At 41.5% G+C, this 23,016-nt stretch overlaps 1 protein-coding gene across 1 annotated transcript in view; it reads left to right on the top strand.

The window, feature by feature from the left end:
• Positions 1-23,016, top strand: part of SYNE2 (spectrin repeat containing nuclear envelope protein 2) — a 1,843,566-nt gene that overhangs the window by 424,207 nt on the left and 1,396,343 nt on the right. Inside the window, exons 27-28 of the mRNA XM_078660317.1 lie at positions 5,897-6,020; positions 6,470-6,627. Of these exons, the coding sequence (XP_078516443.1) occupies positions 5,897-6,020; positions 6,470-6,627 (282 nt within the window). The remainder of the gene's footprint in view (positions 1-5,896; positions 6,021-6,469; positions 6,628-23,016) is intronic.

Raw genomic sequence — 23,016 nt, 5'->3', positions numbered from 1 at the left:
GGATATTGGCCTGTAATTGGAGTGTTCTAGAGGGTTCAAATTAGATTTTTTTATAAGAGGAATGACATAAGCCTTTTTCCAGGCCTTTGGGACCTCGCCCGAGGTAAAGGAGGCATTAAGAAGAGGATTGATCAGAGGATTGAGAACATGGGCCATTTTGGAAAGGATTTTAGCGGGGCAAGGGTCAGAGGGAGAGCCGGATTTCAGTTTTTGAAGCAAATCAAGCGAAACCTCCAACGACAGAGGAGGAAAATCTGACAGAGTATAGATGTCCTGTGGAATATTCATAGTCGATGAAAGGGGGCCAAAATCAATGGCAGAGGCGGTGAGCGGAAAAGATGCCTGGATGTTAAGAATTTTATTGTAGAAAAAGCTGGCCAGCTGATTGACCCATAGTTCAGAGGGAGAAAACTTAGGGTTTGAAGCAAAAGGGGAAGTAAATTCCCTAACGATTTTGAATATTTCCTTACTGATGTTACATGCTGAGTTAATTCTTCTAGCGAAGAAAGCTTTTTTTGCCAGTGTAATTTCTTTATGATAGGTCTTAGTAAGATTTTTAAACCTTATTTTGTTAGCTTTCTTAAATGTGTTAGCTAAGAATATTGACAAGCTAAGTCTGGAAGCTTAAACGAGAGAAGGCAGAATTGCATCATGGATCACCAAAAAGTAAACATATTAAGATCTGCCCACAATTAAACTTTAAATTAAATTAGTTTATTGGATGACTGCAACTAATATGTACATATTGGGCATTTCTTCAGGTACAAAGAAACCTTGGATATAATTTTCTCGTGCAATTAATACAATGCAAACTTGTAGATTTGTTGCTGTAGACCAAACCTAAGAAGCGAAAATTGGTTTATGACTGTCATGTGACTTTGAACCTAAGAATGTAACTTGCAATACGAATCTAATTCAACTGACATCTCATCCCCAATCTATCTACTGATGCAGCTGGCCAGAACACTCAAAAGTCGGTCTTTCACTTTTGATATTCAAGATAAGAAGGACATTTGTAGTAAACCGGCCCCCCACCCATGCGGCGCACCGGGGGATTGCCCGGTGCCCGCTACAGCCAGTCCGGCCCTGGCATTAGCCCTTGTTGTATTAGTGTTTGGATCTGCTTTGAATACAGCATTGAGCAATGCATTGAAAGTCACTATTCTAAATGAACAATTGAAACAGAAATAGGACTTATGTTAAGATACACCATCCTTTAATGGTGTATAGACAAACATCTTTATACAACAGAGTAGCTGACTGTGTGCCTCCTTCTTATGTCTGAAACTATTTCTAAAAAGGGACGTGCATTGTTCCACTCAATAGCTTTGCTGGCAATGGCAAATATTTTCGCCATAATTGCATTTTTTAATTCTCTTCCATATTTAGTTATATATATATTTAATTGCTTTTATAGTGATGACTTATGCCCGGTATCCTTTTTGCGTACCTTTCATTGTGACCGTTTATTATGATTTTTTTTACTCTGAAAGTCCATTAAACAACATATTCCTAAGTCGATTGACCGTCCAGTTCTTATCACAACATGCATTCTTTGACATTTATATTGATTCATAGTTACCTGATTTTCAAAACTCCAATAAAACATGCATACTTGACTAAGACATTCCAGGGGTGTACATCCGTTGTGACTCCATAGGCTGTAAATTATTTCATGATGAACTAGAAACCTATTATCTGACCACTATTCCAAAACTCTCATCTGGACAGAGATATATGGGCAACCAACCCTTGATCATCACCTTTCTTTTTTCTCTTATTTAAAATGAAATCCATCACACTTAAAAAAGTAATAACATCCAAAAAACGGAACAATGTGTAATAATGAAAGGAAAGGATACAAATGTAATCATGGAGTTTCAAAATAAAGAAAATTATAATATAAAGGTCTTTAACTGTTTCCTGAAAGCCATATATTTCTGTAACTTACTAACATTAAGGGGTATGTGCTGACATTATTTAATAATAAGCTTTCCATTCTCATGCTTCAACTGCCAGACAGGTTTGTAAAGTTTGATGTTTTTTCAAAAAATTGGTTTTTAACCATACACTGTCTGATTGAATGAGATAGACCATCAAATACAATACGGGGTTTGGCAGAAAGACAGGGCTGGCATATAACCACTGTTATGTGCATCCTTCGATATGTTTTGTTTTTCACAGTCGTGGATGCTTGATTCTGGATGAACTGTAGATGATGGAGTAATCCAGAGGACACCCTGTGTGCAGCGTATTTGCCCCAAAAATAGTCCTGTCAAAGTGGCCCTTTAATCCTGTCACAAACAAATGCTGACTCAGCAAAAAAGTTTCAGATAGTATGAGAAGGCATTGACAACAGCATTCATCAGTGCCCCACTACACATAGCAGTGCAAAGGTGAACATTTAATGATTTTTCTGGGATCTTCAGGTGGTGAATGTGGATGTCAGAAAAGATCCATTGATTTGAACGTTGTTGAGTGATACTGGTTTTTTGGTCGACTCATCAGTTAAGTTGAGACAGTTCACTTTCATCCAAGTTTAGCCATGTCTGTGGATCATTTTCAGACTTGTATGAACTGATTTAAAAATACCAGTGAATCCAAAGACCACCTCAGTGCCCTCAGCATATGTGTAAAACAGCAGGTCATGAATATGTGACAGTTCGTGTGTTTGTTCATTCCAAATCAAAACAGATCAAGGGACCATCCCTAGCTATGATGTTGAAAGCAGCAGAGAGATCTAATAAACTTAAAATGGCTATCTCTCTCTTGTCAAGTAGCTGTAAGGTTAGTTTTTTATGTAATTCAGGGTAATTTCAGTGCATGTCATCTCCTTGTGCTCACCTCTGTAGACTATTTTAAACATTCAGGTGTTCCCTTCTGGATTAATTCCCAGGATAATCTGCTACTTTTCCCTCTGAGATTTCCCTATCTCTTTCTATTTCCCTAGTGCTGAGAAAGGCCAGATGATCATATTAGTTGGAAGAAATGTATACCATGCACATCACTAAGGCAACTGCAATGCAAACAAGCTGTCCTGCTATGATGTGGAAGAGTCCAGATTCCAGCAATGACTTTTCTCTGTAGCAGCACATAGATATTATTTCAGAAAAGGTTGTAGATATGACCATGTAGTATTACTCCTATATTTTCAGATACATTTTGAATTTATAGAACTCTCAAAGAATTCTGGTATGGCTCCTGGAAAACAACTGCTGTAATTGTACATGTGTAAAATGAATGCAAGCAGAATTCCCACAAGGTAAAAAATGTGAAACAATTCAATAATCTTGCATTTTACCTCCTCGTCCAACTTTTCTTATGTGCCCCCATCACTGGAAGGCCATACCAGAGCCTAGGAAACCCAGTGTAGGGAGCACGACACCCGCAGTATGGCGAAGGGATGCATAGATACTCCAGCCAAACAGGAGAGCGCATCCTCCACCGATTCCCCAGAAACCGCACTCCAACGAACCATTCTCCTCTAGACCGCCACCTCACCACCGGCAGACAAAGAGCCTGAGTAAACAAATGGGTGAATAACACCCACCTGGAGAGTACCAGCGGTAGGAGGACGGAAGGCCCAGGAGCATTGGGGGATGTAGAAAGGATACCTATTACAGGACTCCTTTATTAGAATAAACACACATACCCTGACTGATGAGAATCCCCCAGAATTTGTTAGGGCACAGCTACTGGTGCAGGACACAGTAGTAGTTATAAACAGTGCAGCATCACCAGGACCCAAATATAGCTGTTTTATACTACTAAACCAGAAGATGGTGTTCATTCATGGAATCGGGCTGATTGCCCTGCTACAGGGAATCTAAAGGGTGATAGCATGTAACATAAAAGGAAAAAAAGCTCTTAGTAAACGGGAAGGTAGGCTTCCATTATTTTGAGACAGAAACAAACTGGCAGTATGGTAGGGGAAGTCCTTCTTTATGACCCCTAAGAAGCAGGTGGAGCTAAAGGTAAAAACAGGGAAACACACAAGATGGCAGGGTATGCTCAGACGTGAGTGCCTTGCTCACTTGGCCACTGGATTCAAGATAGCCTGGCTGATGAGGATTATGAATCCGAAACCGGTCCCAGGATGCTTGTTTCCGGTTACAGGGAAGACATGGCTTGGCAGTTCGGGCTGGACTGTTCCCATGAGGCACAGGGTCAGACTGATTTGCATATGGCCATGTCTGAACTTGGGTGGCTGAGTGAGCTAAATAATGGTGATGGATTAAACCCAGATCAGTTGACTGGGGGTGAGTGTTTGATTTGCTCAAACGCTCCGTCCATCATCCCCTTTTGTATCGCTTTGTTCGCCCTAAGTTGGCAGGGTATGCTCAGACGTGAGTCCCTTGCTCACTTGGCCACTGGATTCAAGATAGCTTGGCTGATGAGGATTATGAATCCGAAACCGCTCCCAGGATGCTTGTTTCCGGTCCAGGGAAGACATGGCTTGGCAGTTCGGGCTGGACTGTTCCCATGAGGCACAGGGTCAGACTGATTTGCATATGGCCATGTCTGAACTGGGGTGGCTGAGTGAGCTAAAGAATGGTGATAGTTTAAACCCAGATCAGTTGACTGGGGTGAGTGTTTGATTTGCTCAAACGCTCCGTCCATCATCCCCTTTTGTATCGCTTTGGTAAAAACAGGGTCCAAGTATTTGATTTTAAGTTTATTTTAGGGTTAAGTAGTTAAACCAGGTCTGGGTCATGAGGCAAATTCCTGCTGTGTAAGGAATGTGATGAGGTAGACTAGGATTCGGAGTAATGAAGCTTACAGGTAAGTAATAGGGATACACTTTTTCTCCCATGGAGAAATCCTTACTACTACATCCCATGAAATCTGAGGCTTTGACCCCTGCACTTGCTCAGTTGAAATGTGGAACACCTAACAAAGTTATTTAGTCCACTCTACACTCCACATCGTCCACAAGCCTTTTTATTTTGCTAACAGGGGCCCAGATATTAAAATTTACCTTTCACCCTCGGGAACTGGGACCACCTGTATAGCTTTTAACTTTTCACGTTCATTCTCACTATCACTGCACACTCAGTAAGCATACCAGCTCCTCAGTAATCTGGAGTCGCAGCACACCCGGGACACATTCGGTGTCACTGTGGTGGGCCCGATGATGAAGCATGACACCAACTAGGTTGGTGTGTGAGGGCTTCATGACCAAACCTAATGGTTTGCCCACAGATGTACCTCCTGAGTCTCACTAACACAACCTAGCTAGTCCTATATTGATATTTCTACATATAATCAGGGGACCCGGACTAGCTTACCTAGTCCTCTCTCTCCCTTTTGATTTGCTGAACACCTAACAAAGCCAGACGTACACTTGAACGTTTTTACTGGGTGGAAACAGCACTCAAGTTGTACTGAACTTGTGAGTGTGTGGGTGTTCACTTACTTTTGCAAATAGATCTACCTGTACTGCCCACAACCACATCCTAACCCTTAATATTCAAAAAAGGTAAAAAATGCTCTTTCCTTGAGTAAAATTTAATTTCACCAATCCTGATTATAATTTTATAATTATGAGGTGGAACCTTTCGGCATATAAATACAAGCTAGTGGCACAAAATCCTTAGAGAAATATGCCCATTGTGCCAGATTTGTTTTTTCCTTCTAGCTTCATTTGGTGGTCATAGCTGTCTTTTTGTTTTGCCCCATAATAATTTAACAGTATATTAGATTTTCTCTTATCTTCTACATGCATACAAAAATATAATTGTTTTATATGGGGGTTAAAAACGTCTTCAGTGAAAAAGGAAAAATAATTTTGAAAAAGAAAACATTCATGATAGATCAAAGTATTGTATGACAAGATTTTTTCCTTCCTTTTACAATGGCAAATTCATTAACAGAAAAATGTTCTTTTCTGCCCTAGATGTGATTCACAAAAGCATAACTTCGAGCTTCATTTGAAGAACATCAGAGAAACATTGAGCTCCGATTTTACAGATGAAACACAGACAGTGTCCTATCTTCAAGACAAACTTCGAGAACTGCAGGTAAAGAAATAATCACACAGAGCATACATTGTATTTACAAAGTCACTACTGAAAAATGTAATGCAAAATAACACACTAATCCTTGAGTTTATGTGTGGGAGTATATTTAATGTGCATCATAAATTAAGGTCAATACATTCCCATATAGTACTACAGCAGTACTGTTTTACTTACTCCTGCATGCCTTTGTGAATTGTTCCTAAAACATCCATCTACCCAATAGTAAAAGTGTAAAGAGGGAACAGTCCTTTTTATTTGTACTAACTGGCTATGACTATACCTTGAATATTCACATTTTAAATGTTTGGGGCCAATTTACATAGACATGTGAGAGGATGTAAAAGACCCCAACAGGTATACTATACGTATTTCAAAGTGTCTTTAAGAGTAGGCCCATAATTCTGAAGAGTGCTGTTAAAACATATTTTTGCTTGTTTAAAATTTATTAGGACTTTCAGAGTGACGCAGATTCCAGTTGGAAGCATTTTGAATCTAGATCCAATGCGATAGAAAACCTTGTGGAAGACTCTGAAAAGATTTTAATATATGAAGAACGAAATAGAATGAAGACAGAATGGAGTGAAGTTGAAATACTTATAAACACCAGGTACTTTTTTCTCTTGAATTGAAGCAAGTTCTAACAGGTTCCCATATAATTACTTTCTTGATCACTTTATTTTAAAGGTCATTATCATTGTTGTAATTTGTAAAAATGTGTGCCACAGCAGTAATATATTTGGGCTCTGTACTTTACATAGATATGCAAGGAAACCCCATCTTATAGTAAACAAAACTTTGTAGATCTGCTCAAATCAAAGGATCCCTCAAGAGGAATTGAGACCTTACTAGACATCCAGCACACTACACTTAGTTTACATTCTTCTGATGACATCACCTAAGTTCAGAAAGGTGAGGCAGATAGGTAAGGCTTCTTCAGTGCTAATCTTGATGGAACCAACTGGACCCCTAGTTCAACTGATCTGCTGACATTTAGCTGACATTTAGAAGTAAGCTAAACACTGCCTTGTCCCTATTTGAGAAGCCCAAGAAGAAAATAGAGCAGAAATTTAGCCCTAGTACATTCACCATATTTATTATATTTATTAGTGTCAATAGGCTCTTCAGGTAAATATTGTGCTTTATAATAAACCGTAACATATTCCTTTTTAATACATCCTCAATATAAGACAAAAGAACTCCAACTCCTTAATAATTGCAACAGTCTCAGATACAAGAAGTATACACCCTTCTTGGGACATAAGATTAACATGGGACTTTAATAACGCTAACTTAACCCACACACCAGATGAGGATGAAAAACTGATTTATTTATTTATTTATTTTATTTTATTTATTTAAGAGGTTTTATATAGCGCTAGCCAGACCCGAAGGTATCGGAGCGCTTTACAGCGAGTAGGGGAGAAAAACACATAAAAGGGGAATAAGAAAGCGTAAGTGATCAAACGTTCCAGTGTGCTGTGCGTCCGAGGAGCACATTGAGGTGGAGTGGTTCCGAGGTTGTTTCGATCTGTGGGTAAAGTCCTGAGCTCGGTCTCCCTCCGGGAGTGGAGGAGAGTAGGGGGTTAAGGGGCGTAGATGAGGATGGGAATGTTGGAGCAATCAAGGTGTTATCTTATGCACTTCGGATTTCAGCTTGGGAAGGTACGGTTGAGGTAAAGGTCTTTTAGGAGTCTTTTAAATTTTATGAAGGAGGGAGTAGTCCTGATGTCAACTGGGATGGAGTTCCATATTTTGGGTGCGTTTCCTGCGTAAGAACAAGCTGCAGTTTTTTGCTTGCGTGCTTTCAGAGGGATTAGTAGGAGGGTGTTGGAACTCCTAAGGTTTCTTCACTGGCCGGCTTTCTTGAGCTTGGAGGCCAGGTATTCTGGTTTCCCTGTGTGTAAGGCTTTGTGAGTAAGGCAGGCAGTTCTGAAGCTGGCACGCAATTCCACTGGGAGCCATTTTAGATCTCTGAGTGCGGGAGATAGGTGGTCGTACTTTTTGATTCCAGTGACCATTCTGGCAGCCGCGTTGAGAGTTGTTTTGAGTGGGGCTAGGTGGGAGAGAGCTGTACCAGAGAGAACTGGGTTCCCATAGTCCAGTCTAGATAACACCAGTGATTGGGTGGCTTGTTTGAGGTCCGTGGGCGGGATGAAAGGTTTGATTTTGTTGAGGAGCTTCAAATTAAGGAAGGCACTCTTGGCAGAGGTCTTAATGTGATTTGTCATGTTTAGTTTTTGGTCGAGGGTGATTCCTAGCGATTTTACTGAGTTAGCCAGGGTGAGATTGCGGTTGAGAGCATTGATAGCTTTCAGCCACTAAATGATTTGCGGGTTTTCATCTTTGTTGGAGATAAGGAGGATTTAGTTTTTTTCTTTTATTGAGTTTAAGGTGGTTTGTGGCAAGCCATTGTTGAATTTCTTTGAGAGTGTTGTTGAGTCTTAGAATGTCATTAATGGAGGAGGTTTCCAGGTAGATCTGGGTGTCGTCAGCATATAGGTGGAAGGGTATTTTGGCTTTTTTTAGGATGGTTGTGAGGGGTTCCATGTATATGTTGAACAGCTGAGGAGAGAGTACTGAGCCTTGGGGGATACCTCTGTTGACGGGGAGTGGGTCTGACGTAAAGGATTTGATTTTTATCCTTTGGGAGCGACCGTGAAAGAAGGAAGAGAACCATTGAAGGACCACCTCGTCTGCACCTACTCGGTCTTTGAGAGCCTTGATGAGAAGATTGTGATCCACAGTGTCAAAGGCTGCCGAGAGGTCTAGGAGAATGAGTAGGCAACATTGGTCAGTGTCAAGGGATTTGAGGATGTCATCAACGATGTTAAGCATCGCAGTTTCAGTGCTGCAGCCTTTTCTGAAGCCTGATTGGTGTTGGTCTAGCAGGTTGATATTGTCCAAGTGTCGATTCAGTTGTTGGAGAACGCATTTTTCGAGGAGTTTGGCTAGGAAGGGGAGATTTGAAACTGGTCTGAAGTTGTTCAGGTCGTTGGGGTCTAGCCCAGGCTTTTTGAGTAAAGGTGTGACTTGGCCAACTTTGAGACAATCTGGTATGATGCCAGTTTTTAAGGAACTGTTTATGATTTCGCACCATCGTGGTGCGAGGGAGAGTTTCAGCTTTTTGGTCAGTTGAGAGGGTACAGGGTCGAGGATGTGTGAAGAGGGTTTGGAGGAGGAGATTAGATTGAGAATCTCAGATACAGGTACGAGGTCGAAGGCTCTCCAGGTTTTAGTGGGACGCAAGCTAGAGGTGGTTTCGATTGCTGGGGCTGAGTTTTTAGAGGTGTGATTGAGGATGGTGCCAAGTGATTGCTCGATCTTGTTGATTTTTTCATTGAAGAAGGTTGCGAAGTTGTCGCATAGAACTTTGGAGGCCTGGACTGGGGTTGAAGAGGGTTTGGAGGTTTGCTGCTTGATGATGTTGAAGAGTTCTTTTGGCCTGTTTTTCGCATTGTCGAGGGCGGTGCAGAAGAAACTGTTTTTTTCTTTAATGATATGTTTTTTGTACACTGATAGCTGACAATACACACTTAAATGTGCCACCACAATAGCAACTATCTACACACCGTCCAGATTGCACGGGTCAATCATGAGTAACAGCGTTAGCGTTCTTGTGGATGTGGGCAAACAATAGCATCCACAATACATCAGTTTTGCACAAAGTGACATTGTTTACCAAAATAATTATTCTATAAGGGTTATTATAATCATTCTGTAAGTATCTTGGGTAGGTTGAAAGCTATTATTAGCATTACATATCAGGGGTTGCACTGCAGCAGGAAAGGGCAGGCAAGCATTAATGGTGCTCCCTGGTGGAAATTCGAAATGACCAGTCACAAACATTAACTGCACAGGTAGAACAGCCACCAGGGTTAGTCAGTACAGATTTGATGTTTGTACCATTGGTGAATATTCTCTGGTTTTCTGGATTGTCTTTCAATGAAATTGTGTGCAGATAAATATAGCGAAACAACTTACATTAGTCTTGGTTTCTCCTTTGTGTTTTGGTTTATGTGGTAGTATTTACTCATCATGCTGTTTTCAAATCCCTTGTGATGCCTCTTTTACCTTCTCAGCCTGGTAGATTAGGTGTCTTTTGTAATTGGCTTTATTGATTATGTAGGAGAGAATAAAGGATTACCTTAATGTATGGGTTATGAGTGTAGCAAATATAAATCTATAAATGTTTTTAATATCTAAGAACATATATGACATTGGGTTCTAGGTCTCAGATGGTTATGAAAATTAGATTTAGTTCATGCTAGTGAATGAAGGATGGCTGAAGCTCTAGGGTAATCAAATCCCTTTACTGCGATTGGCTTCACCTAGCCAGTGGAACGTCCTACAGGTTTAGAGAACAGGCATTCACTGTAGGCCACACCCAAGCCATTGTCTTCCAATGTGTTCCCTTGAGTGGTACAGTCCTCAATAGAAGTCTGGTCCCGCAGCAATGCACAGACTTATGTTAATGCATTTGCGCTAATCTAAGAATCGAGAACTACACATGGGAAATAGATCCCCACCCCATCTTTACCAGAACAAAGGTGAAACAATAGGCCCCAGGAGACTCTAAATGCAAATAATTGTCACTTTCTATAGAAGTATTACCTATCTAGCTATTATCCCACACACATGTATCATTTTACAGGGATCCCTAAAATGTTAGTTACCAGGTATTATTGTTGTGGTTCAATTTCACTATAAATTTGTCAGTTTCTAAATCCAAATCTTGCAAGTGTCAGGATTGCTTTCTGCAGCATTCTGATGAGTGCCAAGTGTACTAAGATAACTTAAAGATAAGTGATGTTTGTCAACAGGACAATCCCGACTGGCATAGTTAGGGTAGTTTAGCAGCAAGAAACCCAACTTGCCTCAGTCACAAGATTCAGCACTGATGGAAAACTATGCAGCATTACCATAGAGGTAACAACCTACATATAAGCCATGTACTGAACAAAACAATGTTACGGGGAGGAAGCTCTGGCAGCCCACGGAGAGGAACATTACCTGCTGCAAACAGAGGACTCTAGGTGGTAAGTACAGAGCAACTGCTTCTGGTGTCAAATTGGTAATTGTTCAGGGTGATCTATAGATACAAAGCTTGCTCCTACTTAACAAAGTTTCAACATCTAGGGGGGATGCAGTGTTCTTCTGATATGCAGGATCCTAATCCCTGCAGAATTTGAGGCAGACATCTCGTACCATTTGTCTTGTGCTAATGAGAACACAAAATCAAAGCAGTAAAGATTGTGCAATATAAATTCACCACTACAATGTGGGCTTGAGATGTATAATGGAGTTAATCTCATTGTAAGTCTAAATTAAATGATCCATCGATAGGAACCACTCGTCACTTTACACTGAAGCTTCAGACATCGACTCACCTAGCAAGGATGATAAGGAAACCATCAGCATGTCACAACAGAAATCATGGGATATGTGCTACATCAACATATGGAGATGCTGGCAATAAACAAGGAGGAAAATTATGTTTTAAAGCACATTAATTTATTCAACTTCATCATCAGAAGTGATTCCAAACACAATCCTATTCCTAAACAAAACTTAGAGACCCCCAGCATACTTGCTCCTGTCATCAAACTCTACTCTCACTGCAAAATTCAAGTTCTCACTACATCCTCCACTCAGAGCTACCACTTATCTAATACAGATAACCTCATAATGACAGCATCACCAGTACTAAACTTAACAGCTTAGTTATGTCATTGTCATGACATCTTTTTTGGGTCTTTCCATAGCCCAAACGGTGGGTGTACAGATGAGGATAGGAATATTGCCTGCACATCTTATTGACTATGAATGAAGACTGTATGGTTTTTGAGTAATTGAGAGATGGGCAGCACTTTTAATTGTAATTGTAAATCTATTTATATAAGAACATCAAGATAGTACTCGTAATTGCCCTTTGTGAATTTCCAAAGTCTTAAACTTATACGTTTGGTTTAAGTTTAGACCTAACATCTGAATTTACCTTTGTGAGTTGCGTCCTAACTTTACAACTATTGGTATTCAAAAAAGGTATTTACGAGTAGTACCTTTACATCCACATTGGGGGCAGAATATCTGCCTGAGTGTGGAGATTCCACTCCAGGTCCGGAGAATATACTCCTTACCCGGAGTGTACTCTCCACACCCGGAGTGGACTCTCCACACTTGGGGCGGAGATTTCGCCCTGAGTGCATACGTAAAGATACAGCTCGTAAATGCCTTTTGTGAATACGGAAAGTCGTAAACTTATACTTTTGATCTACCTTTATGAATAACTAAAAGTAGCAAACTTATACATTGAATAAGGCCCTAGATATTTTTGGAGGTGGCCCTAAATCATCAGGCAAGGCACAGAGAGGGTTGTTGTTTTTTTATTTACCACAGATGAGTATTTTGGTTTTGGAGGTATTCAATTTTGAGGTGGCTCCAATTCATTATTTGGTCAAGGCAATCAGCTGTTTTTCTTTGGGCTTTCTAGTTTCTGAAGTATTTCTGGGTTTTCTGCATCCAGAAATTGGATATTTCACATTTTGTAAAATACAGATCGTTACCACAATAATCATATTCTCAACATTTTCATACATAGTCATTTTACTAGACTTTCATTCTACTTCTACCTAATTGCCATAGCCTGCTTACGAAAACCTTTATCATAGGACCCTATGTCCTTATGTGATTAGCTGGTTCATTACATTGGATTTCCTTTGAGCTGTTATTGGTTTACATTGATGGTATTTGCACGTAGCAGACACATTCACTTAACCAATCACATTTGCCTGTCATGACATTACTTTGTTTTCTATTTTTTCTAGATGATTTTCATTTCTTGTTTGGCCCTCAGGCTCAATTAGGCCACTAAACTGCAATCCAAAGGAAACATCATGGACCTGTGGTTTATCTCTGTGATCAAGTGTAACTGGCTTTATGATATTTCCACTAGCTGTTCCACCAATTATAATCATTCTGTAATGATCTCTAAAATATTTAGGACGTTTGGGGAATTTTTTAACAGTCTGTGACTGACTGTTTTTATAGATTGTACCAGTGGTTGTGTTGCTGCAGTGACATGTTTGAGACTGTTAGCTGCATCCGTTTCAATCTATCCATCTGTGTGAAAACACTTGCTCAACATATACCCATGATGAGATGAAGTACACAAAATAGAAATTATGAGCCAGTTATATCTGAAAAATAGCTCTTACATTACCTAGTGTCAGGCACAAGGCAGCATTTGAAATCATGGCACACAGTATTTACAGTATCTAGCATAGAGGTTTGGAAAATTGGAGCAATAAATGATATTCTGAGCTCAAAAGCCCCTAAGCTACTGATGCACCTATCATTTGGTGTAAACTTCTAACTATCCACACCAAATTCAAATCTTACCCAGATCAAAGGCTGATCTGGCAGTAAGTCTGGAGCTGCAGTGACTGAATCAACTGGACCCTGTCAATGACCTGACCTTTCAGTGTATAGATCTCTGCAGTAGATGTGGCTTACGGAGAGGTCTCATCAATTTTTACTGACTAAGTTACATTTTTCCAATGTGAGGGGTAGCAGTTTTGATTAAAAACAAACTGGATCTCCTCCAAGGCTTCACTAGGGTATGCCTGTCTAGCTGGTACAAATATTCACAGAGTGTCTGATCTGCCACTTCGAATATACCAACTCCTTCCAAACAATCACACATCAAATACTACATTTGGAGTTGAACTAAATGCACTGTCCAAGCAGGGTAAAATGTATCTCTAAATGTAAGTTGAATGTCACCTCTTTCCTGCTACCGTAGGATCATTATATCTGCCTTTTTTGTACATCTCTATGTCTGCATTTTGATTGCCCAGTCCACAAGGAGTACAATAATGATGAAAGGAATGCTGAATTAATGTTCTCATATAATCGAAGGACAGTATCCTGATAGTGATTTCTCACCAAAACCATCTTTAAAATAAGAAGCCACCCAAGTGAACTCCATTTTCCACCATCCATCTCTACAGTAAGAGACATCACTGGTTTCCAAACCATCTTTACTAAAAATAAGCCACATCAGTAGCATTTATTCCCCAATGTCCATCACCACAACATCAGTCTATGCAGAAATTGCCATTACTTCCTGTATTCTCTCTAATTTTGTCAACTGGAAGGCATCCTTCCAGCCAGGCTTTCCCAGCATAGAGCCATGGCCAAAGCCCTTATGCTATATAGTCAAAAATGGTAATGTGCTTAAAAAACATAAACATTCACATGGCATCCTCACAGCATATAGACCCAACCTTATACACAATGCACTATCCGTCACCTTGAATTACCGAATACAGTGTATGTTCTGCAGGACTCCAGGCTCTCAGCAGTGCAAATCTCATCAGTTATTACAACCTTGATGCACTCTCTTCATCACAGAATCATAACTCGCCACTGCATCCTTGCATATCCTAGACTTCCTTCTTTCTACATGCTATAGCATCCAGCATGCGGACCACACTGATTAGAACGACAGATCCTCTCTGTCATCCCTAAGTTCACCTGACTCCGCACAAAAGTCAAGAAGGCAGTACTCAACTCCATAGAACTCCTCATATGCCACTTCTAACTCACTGCTTCCCAACCTTCCACCTTTCACCTCGTCTGCAGCTCTTTTGGACAGAATAAGGACTTCATAGATGATTTCTCAGAACTCCTCACCACCTCATCCATGCAATATGGCCATACCAGCATCCTCTACAACTTCAACCTTCCCAAAAAATAAAATATGAAAAACAAGAGAAGCTCTTCTCTACCTCATTGGCATACTCCTGGACCTTGCCGTCGCAACATCAGTGACCATTCAGTGCAAGAATCCCGTAACCCTAGACTGGAGCAACCACTTTGCTATGCCCATCACCCTGTGTAGCGTCCAATCAACACAACCAACACATCCAAATTGTATAATGGAGTTAATCTCATTGTAAGTCTAAATTAAATGATCCATCGATAGGAACCACTCGTCACTTTACACTGAAGCTTCAGACATCGACTCACCTAGCAAGGATGATAAGGAAACCATCAGCATGTCACAACAGAAATCATGGGATATGTGCTACATCAACATATGGAGATGCTGGCAATAAACAAGGAGGAAAATGATGTTTTAAAGCACATTAATTTATTCAACTTCATCATCAGGAGTGATTCCAAACACAATCCTATTCCTAAACAAAACTTAGAGACCCCCAGCATACTTGCTCCTGTCATCAAACTCTACTCTCACTGCAAAATTCAAGTTCTCACTACATCCTCCACTCAGAGCTACCACTTATCTAATACAGATAACCTCATAATGACAGCATCACCAGTACTAAACTTAACAGCTTAGTTATGTCATTGTCATGACATCTTTTTTGGGTCTTTACATAGCCCAAACGGTGGGTGTACAGATGAGGATAGGAATATTGCCTGCACATCTTATTGACTATGAATGAAGACTGTATGGTTTTTGAGTAATTGAGAGATGGGCAGCACTTTTAATTGTAATTGTAAATCTATTTATATAAGAACATCAAGATAGTACTCGTAATTGCCCTTTGTGAATTTCCAAAGTCTTAAACTTATACGTTTGGTTTAAGTTTAGACCTAACATCTAAATTTACCTTTGTGAGTTGCGTCCTAACTTTACAACTATTGGTATTCAAAAAAGGTATTTACGAGTAGTACCTTTACATCCACATTGGGGGCAGAATATCTGCTTGAGTGTGGAGATTCCACTCCAGGTCCGGAGAATATACTCCTTACCCGGAGTGTACTCTCCACACCCGGAGTGGACTCTCCACACTTGGGGCGGAGATTCCGCCCTGAGTGCATACGTAAAGATACAGCTCGTAAATGCCTTTTGTGAATACGGAAAGTCATAAACTTATACTTTTGATCTACCTTTATGAATAACTAAAAGTAGCAAACTTATACATTGAATAAGGCCCTAGATATTTTTGGAGGTGGCCCTAAATCATCAGGCAAGGCACAGAGAGGGTTGTTGGTTTTTTAGTTACCACAGATGAGTATTTTGGTTTTGGAGGTATTCAATTTTGAGGTGGCTCCAATTCATTATTTGGTCAAGGCAATCAGCTGTTTTTCTTTGGGCTTTCCAGTTTCTGAAGTATTTCTGGGTTTTCTGCATCCAGAAATTGGTTATTTCACATTTTGTAAAATACAGATCGTTACCACAATAATCATATTCTCAACATTTTCATACATAGTCATTTTACTAGACTTTCATTCTACTTCTACCTAATTGCCATAGCCTGCTTACGAAAACCTTTATCATAGGACCCTATGTCCTCATGTGATTAGCTGGTTCATTACATTGGATTTCCTTTGAGCTGTTATTGGTTTACATTGATGGTATTTGCACGTAGCAGACACATTCACTTAACCAATCACATTTGCCTGTCATGACATTACTTTGTTTTCTATTTGTTCTAGATGATTTTCATTTCTTGTTTGGCCCCCAGGCTCAATTAGGCCACTAAACTGCAATCCAAAGGAAACATCATGGACCTGTGGTTTATCTCTGTGATCAAGTGTAACTGGCTTTATGATATTTCCACTAGCTGTTCCACCAATTATATTCATTCTGTAATGATCTCTAAAATATTTAGGACGTTTGGGGAATTTTTTAACAGTCTGTGACTGACTGTTTTTATAGATTGTACCAGTGGTTGTGTTGCTGCAGTGACATGTTTGAGACTGTTAACTGCATCCGTTTCAATCTATCCATCTGTGTGAAAACACTTGCTCAACATATACCCATGATGAGATGAAGTACACAAAATAGAAATTATGAGCCAGTTATATCTGAAAAATAGCTCTTACATTACCTAGTGTCAGGCACAAGGCAGCATTTGAAATCATGGCACACAGTATTTACAGTATCTAGCATAGAGGTTTGGAAAATTGGAGCAATAAATGATATTCTGAGCTCAAAAGCCCCTAAGCTACTGATGCACCTATCATTTGGTGTAAACTTCTAACTATCCACACCAAATTCAAATCTTACCCAGATCAAAGGCTGATCTGGCAGTAAGTCTGGAGCTGCAGTGACTGAATCAACTGGACCCTGTCAATGACCTGACCTTTCAGTGTATAGATCTCTGCAGTTCTTTCCTGCTACCGTAGGATCATTATATCTGCCTTTTTTGTACATCTCTATGTCTGCATTTTGATTGCCCAGTCCACAAGGAGTACAATAATGATGAAAGGAATGCTGAATTAATGTTCTCATATAATCGAAGGACAGTATCCTGATAGTGATTTCTCACCAAAACCATCTTTAAAATAAGAAGCCACCCAAGTGAACTCCATTTTCCACCATCCATCTCTACAGTAAGAGACATCACTGGTTTCCAAACCATCTTTACTAAAAATAAGCCACTTCAGTAGCATTTATTCCCCAATGTCCATCACCACAACATCAGTCTATGCAGAAATTGCCATTACTTCCTGTATTCTCTCTAATTTTGTCAACTGGAAGGCATCCTTCCAGCCAGGCTTTCCCAGCATAGAGCCATGGCCAAAGCCCTTATGCTATATAGTCAAAAATGGTAATGTGCTTAAAAAACATAAACATTCACATGGCATCCTCACAGCATATAGACCCAACCTTATACACAATGCACTATCCGTCACCTTGAATTACCGAATACAGTGTATGTTCTGCAGGACTCCAGGCTCTCAGCAGTGCAAATCTCATCAGTTATTACAACCTTGATGCACTCTCTTCATCACAGAATCATAACTCGCCACTGCATCCTTGCATATCCTAGACTTCCTTCTTTCTACATGCTATAGCATCCAGCATGCGGACCACACTGATTAGAACGACAGATCCTCTCTGTCATCCCTAAGTTCACCTGACTCTGCACAAAAGTCAAGAAGGCAGTACTCAACTCCATAGAACTCCTCATATGCCACTTCTAACTCACTGCTTCCCAACCTTCCACCTTTCACCTCGTCTGCAGCTCTTTTGGACAGAATAAGGACTTCATAGAAGATTTCTCAGAACTCCTCACCACCTCATCCATGCAATATGGCCATACCACCATCCTCTACAACTTCAACCTTCCCAAAAAATAAAATATGAAAAACAAGAGAAGCTCTTCTCTACCTCATTGGCATACTCCTGGACCTTGCCGTCGCAACATCAGTGACCATTCAGTGCAAGAATCCCGTAACCCTAGACTGGAGCAACCAATTTGATATGCCCATCACCCTGTGTAGCGTCCAATCAACACAACCAACACATCCAAATTAACCTAAAAGAAATCAATAAACATTCAGATCCTTCAGAGACGTCTCCATAGACAATCTATATTTCAAAGTTATCCCTTGCCCTAACATCTCTACCTCTGATGTCAACACCATTTGAAGTGACTTTAGCGCATTTTTGTGAAAACATGTAAACTTCCACACTTCAACTAAAACACAAAAAGGCAACACAACTCTTCAGAGCCCGGGTACTTCAAATACCTCATTGACAAGAAATGCTCTGTCTGCAGACAGGAAAGAAAATACAACAGAAATCGAAAGAGAACTTGTGTGGACCTTACATTATCGAAGTCCTGCCAACTCATCACGTCAGCAGCGGCCAATTACCATACCAACACCATAGGTGAAGTTGCCAATAGAAGCAGCAAAACATCTGCAAAATGATCAACTACTGCACCAACCCCGTGCCTTATCTTCCGATCCCACACTTCACGGACAAGTGCAAACCCATCAACCCCTTTTACTCTTCGACAGCACCATACCTTATTCTTCTCTGATGCCCTCTGCTCTGTGCTGCACCTCACAATAATCATCCTTGAAGACCGCTGTCTCCCAAAGACCTTGCTGACATTCTTAACTCCCTCAATGTTACCACCTATGACAATAATGCCATACTCTCATTCTTTATTAAATCCCTCTCTGATGAAGCTGTCCCACCCATACTCATTTTTGTCAATCCCCCTCTCACTGAAGGCATGTTCCTGAATCTCTCATGACAGGCAAGATCATCTCACTCTTTATGCAACTCACACTAGTAGCTAATGACAGCACCAACTACCCGCCCATCCTTCATATATTTTTAACATTCAAGATTATTGCAAATTCGGTTGATGCACTACTTCAAGCTCTCATCAAGTCAGACAATGGCCTCCTGACCACAAATAAGGATGAACCCGGACTCCTTATATTATTAGCCCACTCAGCTTCCCTCAAGACTGTTGACTATTCCACCCTGTAGAACTGAGATGAATGCACTAAAAGAATGTCCTTCCCTAGTTCTAGTCCTACCTATACAATTCATAAGGCAGCCCCAGGTACCAGAATAGCCTGATCACTTGCGGAGTTCCCAAGGATTCCATCTTGTACCCTGTTATTTTCAGAATTTACATGGAGCCCCTTGGGGCTCTATCCACAGATAATACCAACATTTACCAGTACACTGCTGAGGCACAACTATAAGTGAAAACCTACTCTGCTTCAGACATCCAACACCTCAAACACTCCCTTCACCAATAGCGGCCAGCAATATAAAAATATGGTGGGGTGGGATGCCTAAAAATTCACCATATGTATGTTGCTGGCCACAGGCTCCGTTTGCGTCTTTCGTTCTGGTGCTCTCCTCGGACTCAGGCAGAAAGGGAAAGATTTCATCCATTGTGCCATGCAAATCCAACCAATCCTAGAGCTGCAGTGCAGCTCCAGGATTGGTTGGAGAAAGCTAACCCAGCACTTATTTTGAGGCTGGGGGCCTGTGCCTGCAATCCCTTGGCTCTTTTACAGCACTGGGATTGCAGGCTTTGATGGTGCATGACAGATTGGTTGGCTATAGACAGTCAGCCAATCTTTCATGTCCACTGGCAGGGGGCTGACATAAGTGCAATTGCACTAATCTGCTCCGCGGCCTGCCCTCGCGCTGTAGAAGTGTGAGTCTGACTTGCATAATAAATGGTATTTATTACCATTATATGAATGTGTGTGCCTGCTGCACTGGCAGCAGGTGGGGCGATGCTCCTCCACCATAATGGAGGAGTACCGCTGCCCTTCACCTCATCTAAACCTGACAAACAGTCCCTACCTGAAGCTTCCTCCTATTAATGCAGAATTCTTGATATTTGCCAAAAGCAGCTAGAAGCTAAATTCAGCTTAAAGACATTGTTCCAACCCCACTCACCTGATAACACAGGTACTACAGGAGAGAAGATGGTCTGAATCACCCCTAAAGTGCCTAAACCTCTCGAGTGATATTCAATGACAATCACCCGAGCGGGCAACACAGCCGGGGAAGAACCGGTTAACGTCAAATATTCAAGGTGGTACAGGTATTCATATGGCCATCCTCTAGACTGCAGGCATACCACATCTCCATACCAGGACCATACTGCAGCAAGAAGAAACAAAAAGAGATAGCAGATTAGAAAGAAGGGATTGTCCCACTGGAATAAATGTTATGCAAACAATGATATCACCCTATGTACCCCTTCCCCTTTTGTCCTTCACATACCCAAAACAGAATGTGGAAATCACTCTAAAGCCAATCTTGAGGAATGGAAGAAAACAGGGATGGGAAAGGGTATCCACAAAAGGGCAGTTCTATAACAACAGGTTCTTCCAGAGTGAGGGGAAAAAAGGAACACCTCCAGAATACGAATGACCAAAAAACCCGCTAGCAAAATCCCTTCTCAGTGCACTGGAATAACAAAAATAAATAACTGAAAAATAAGGACAATATATCTCGCCTAGAGTCCACAAAATTCCGCTGCTTGTTTTCAGGCCCTCCACGATGATTCCTGGTATATCCAATTTAAACCCGTAGAAGAAATGTAGTCCCACGAAGAGTCTGCTCCAGCCAGAAAACAGACAAGTCCTTAACAGCAAAAGATAATCTAATCATGGGCCAAAAACAGGAGTCCAAAGGTAGAAATCACCATGAAGCAGGGAACACAAGATCCAGACAGCAGGACGCCTGGATAGCAAAGGCCAAAGTACTTCCGGGGCCCAAAACTAGAAGAGAACCCAAGCAAGGAAAGGAGGGAGCAGAAGCCTTAAATAGTAACCAGGGCCCTTCCCACCCACCTATCACTAGGCAGAAAACAGAAGGGAAATACCTGCCCACCTACCCAGCATCAGGATGGAATTCCCGCCTAAAGTGGTGCCGCCTCCTAATCCCACCCGCAAGGTTCTACCCACCCATTTCCACCCACAAGTTTCCCGCCAGCAGGAGTCCCGCCTAATTAATCCCGCCCACTAGGTCCCACCCACAATGTCTCAGCCCGCAATGTCCGCCCCCAGTGTTCCCGCCAGCAAAGACCACCCGTAAGGAAAAACGGAAAGGAGAAAGGAATCACACAGTGCTCAGACTGCAACAGTACCCCCCCTCAAAAGAACCCCCCCACAGGCCGAGGCTAGAAGGGTGACGACGATGAAACAAACGGACCAACCGGGGAGCATGAACAAAACCAGCAGGCTCCCAAGTACGGTCCTCAGGGGGATAGCCCTCCCAATCCACCAGATAAAACAAATGTCCCTTACGCCTCCTCGAATCCAATATGGCACGAACCACATATTCCTCTTCACCATCAATCAACAACGGGGGAGGAGGAGGCAAGGGCACAGTAGTAGGAACATAAGGCTTAAGAAGGGAGGTGTGAAATACAGGATGCACATGTTAATCATCAGGCAACTCCAACTCGATAGCAACAGGGTTTACAATACGACAAATCCGAAAGGGACCCAAAAGGCGAGGTTGCAATTTCCGCGGCCCGGCCAAATGCACATTTTTAGAGGACAACCAAACCCAATCCCCAGGCATATATGAAGGTGCAGGGACCCAATGCCGACCAGTATTCACCTTCATCTTAGCCTTGGCGGCTACCAGCTGGTCGTGGGCGGCCTGCCACACCGCCTTGAGCTCCAGACTCAACACATTCACTGCCAAACCCTGCCAGAAGGCTGAATAGATACAGCCCCAGGATGAAAACTCATGGAACAACAGAAAGGAGAAACACCCAATGCGGAATAAAAACTATTATTGTATGCAAACTCAGCAATGGGTATAGCTTTAACCCAACTCCCAGTCAGGGAAGTGAGAAGACAACGCAAATACTGTTCCATAGTTTGGTTGGTACGCTCCGTTTGCCCATCATTCTGGGGATGGTAAGCCGAGGACAAACGGAGCTCCATGTCCAATGAGGAACACACCTCTTTCCAAAAATGAGACACAAATTGGGCCCCCCTGTCTGACACAATGGCAGTAGGTATACCGTGCAAACGTAATACCTGAGAAATAAAGACCGTAGCCAACTCCTGAGCCTTTGGAACTTTGGGTAACGGCACAAAATGGGCCGTTTTAGTAAATAAATCCACCACCGCCTAGATGGTAGTACAACCTTCATCCAATGGTAAATCAGTAACAAAATCCATACTAATAGTATGCCATGGTGCAGGAGGAACAAGTAGTGGATGCAGCAACCCTAGAGGAAGAGTATGTGAGGCCTTGTTTATGGCACATACCGGACAAGAGGTAACAAAGACATGGATATCATGGAAAAGTGAGGCCCACCAGAACCAGCAAAGACACATCTCCCACGTCTTAGTCACTCCAGGATGACCCATAAGTGAAGATGAATGACACTACTCCAAAACCTTATTCCGTAACTCCGGGGGAATAAACAACTGAGTACCATGAAACAATAATCCGTCTCTTAATTGCAAAGAAGTATCCATCAACCAAGGAGACAGATCATTAGATGATAACAATGGCTTGATCTCGTCTTTGAACTCCTTGGAAAGAAGTACAACCCACACTCTTCTCAGCTGGTATCATGGGACCCTCACCAAGGGAAACATCCCTACATAATGGCGGCACATGAATACGAGTGTCAGGCTCAGTCTTCCTGCGTCTTCGGGATTGTGCTGAAGATATATGGGTTCCACCTCCTGACGTCCCCGGTGTCTGAGATTGAATATA

The sequence above is a fragment of the Lissotriton helveticus genome, chromosome 9 (genome assembly GCF_964261635.1).
Source record: "Lissotriton helveticus chromosome 9, aLisHel1.1, whole genome shotgun sequence".
NCBI classification, from domain to species: Eukaryota; Metazoa; Chordata; class Amphibia; order Caudata; family Salamandridae; genus Lissotriton; species Lissotriton helveticus.
This window is presented reverse-complemented; position numbering and strand designations above follow the sequence as displayed.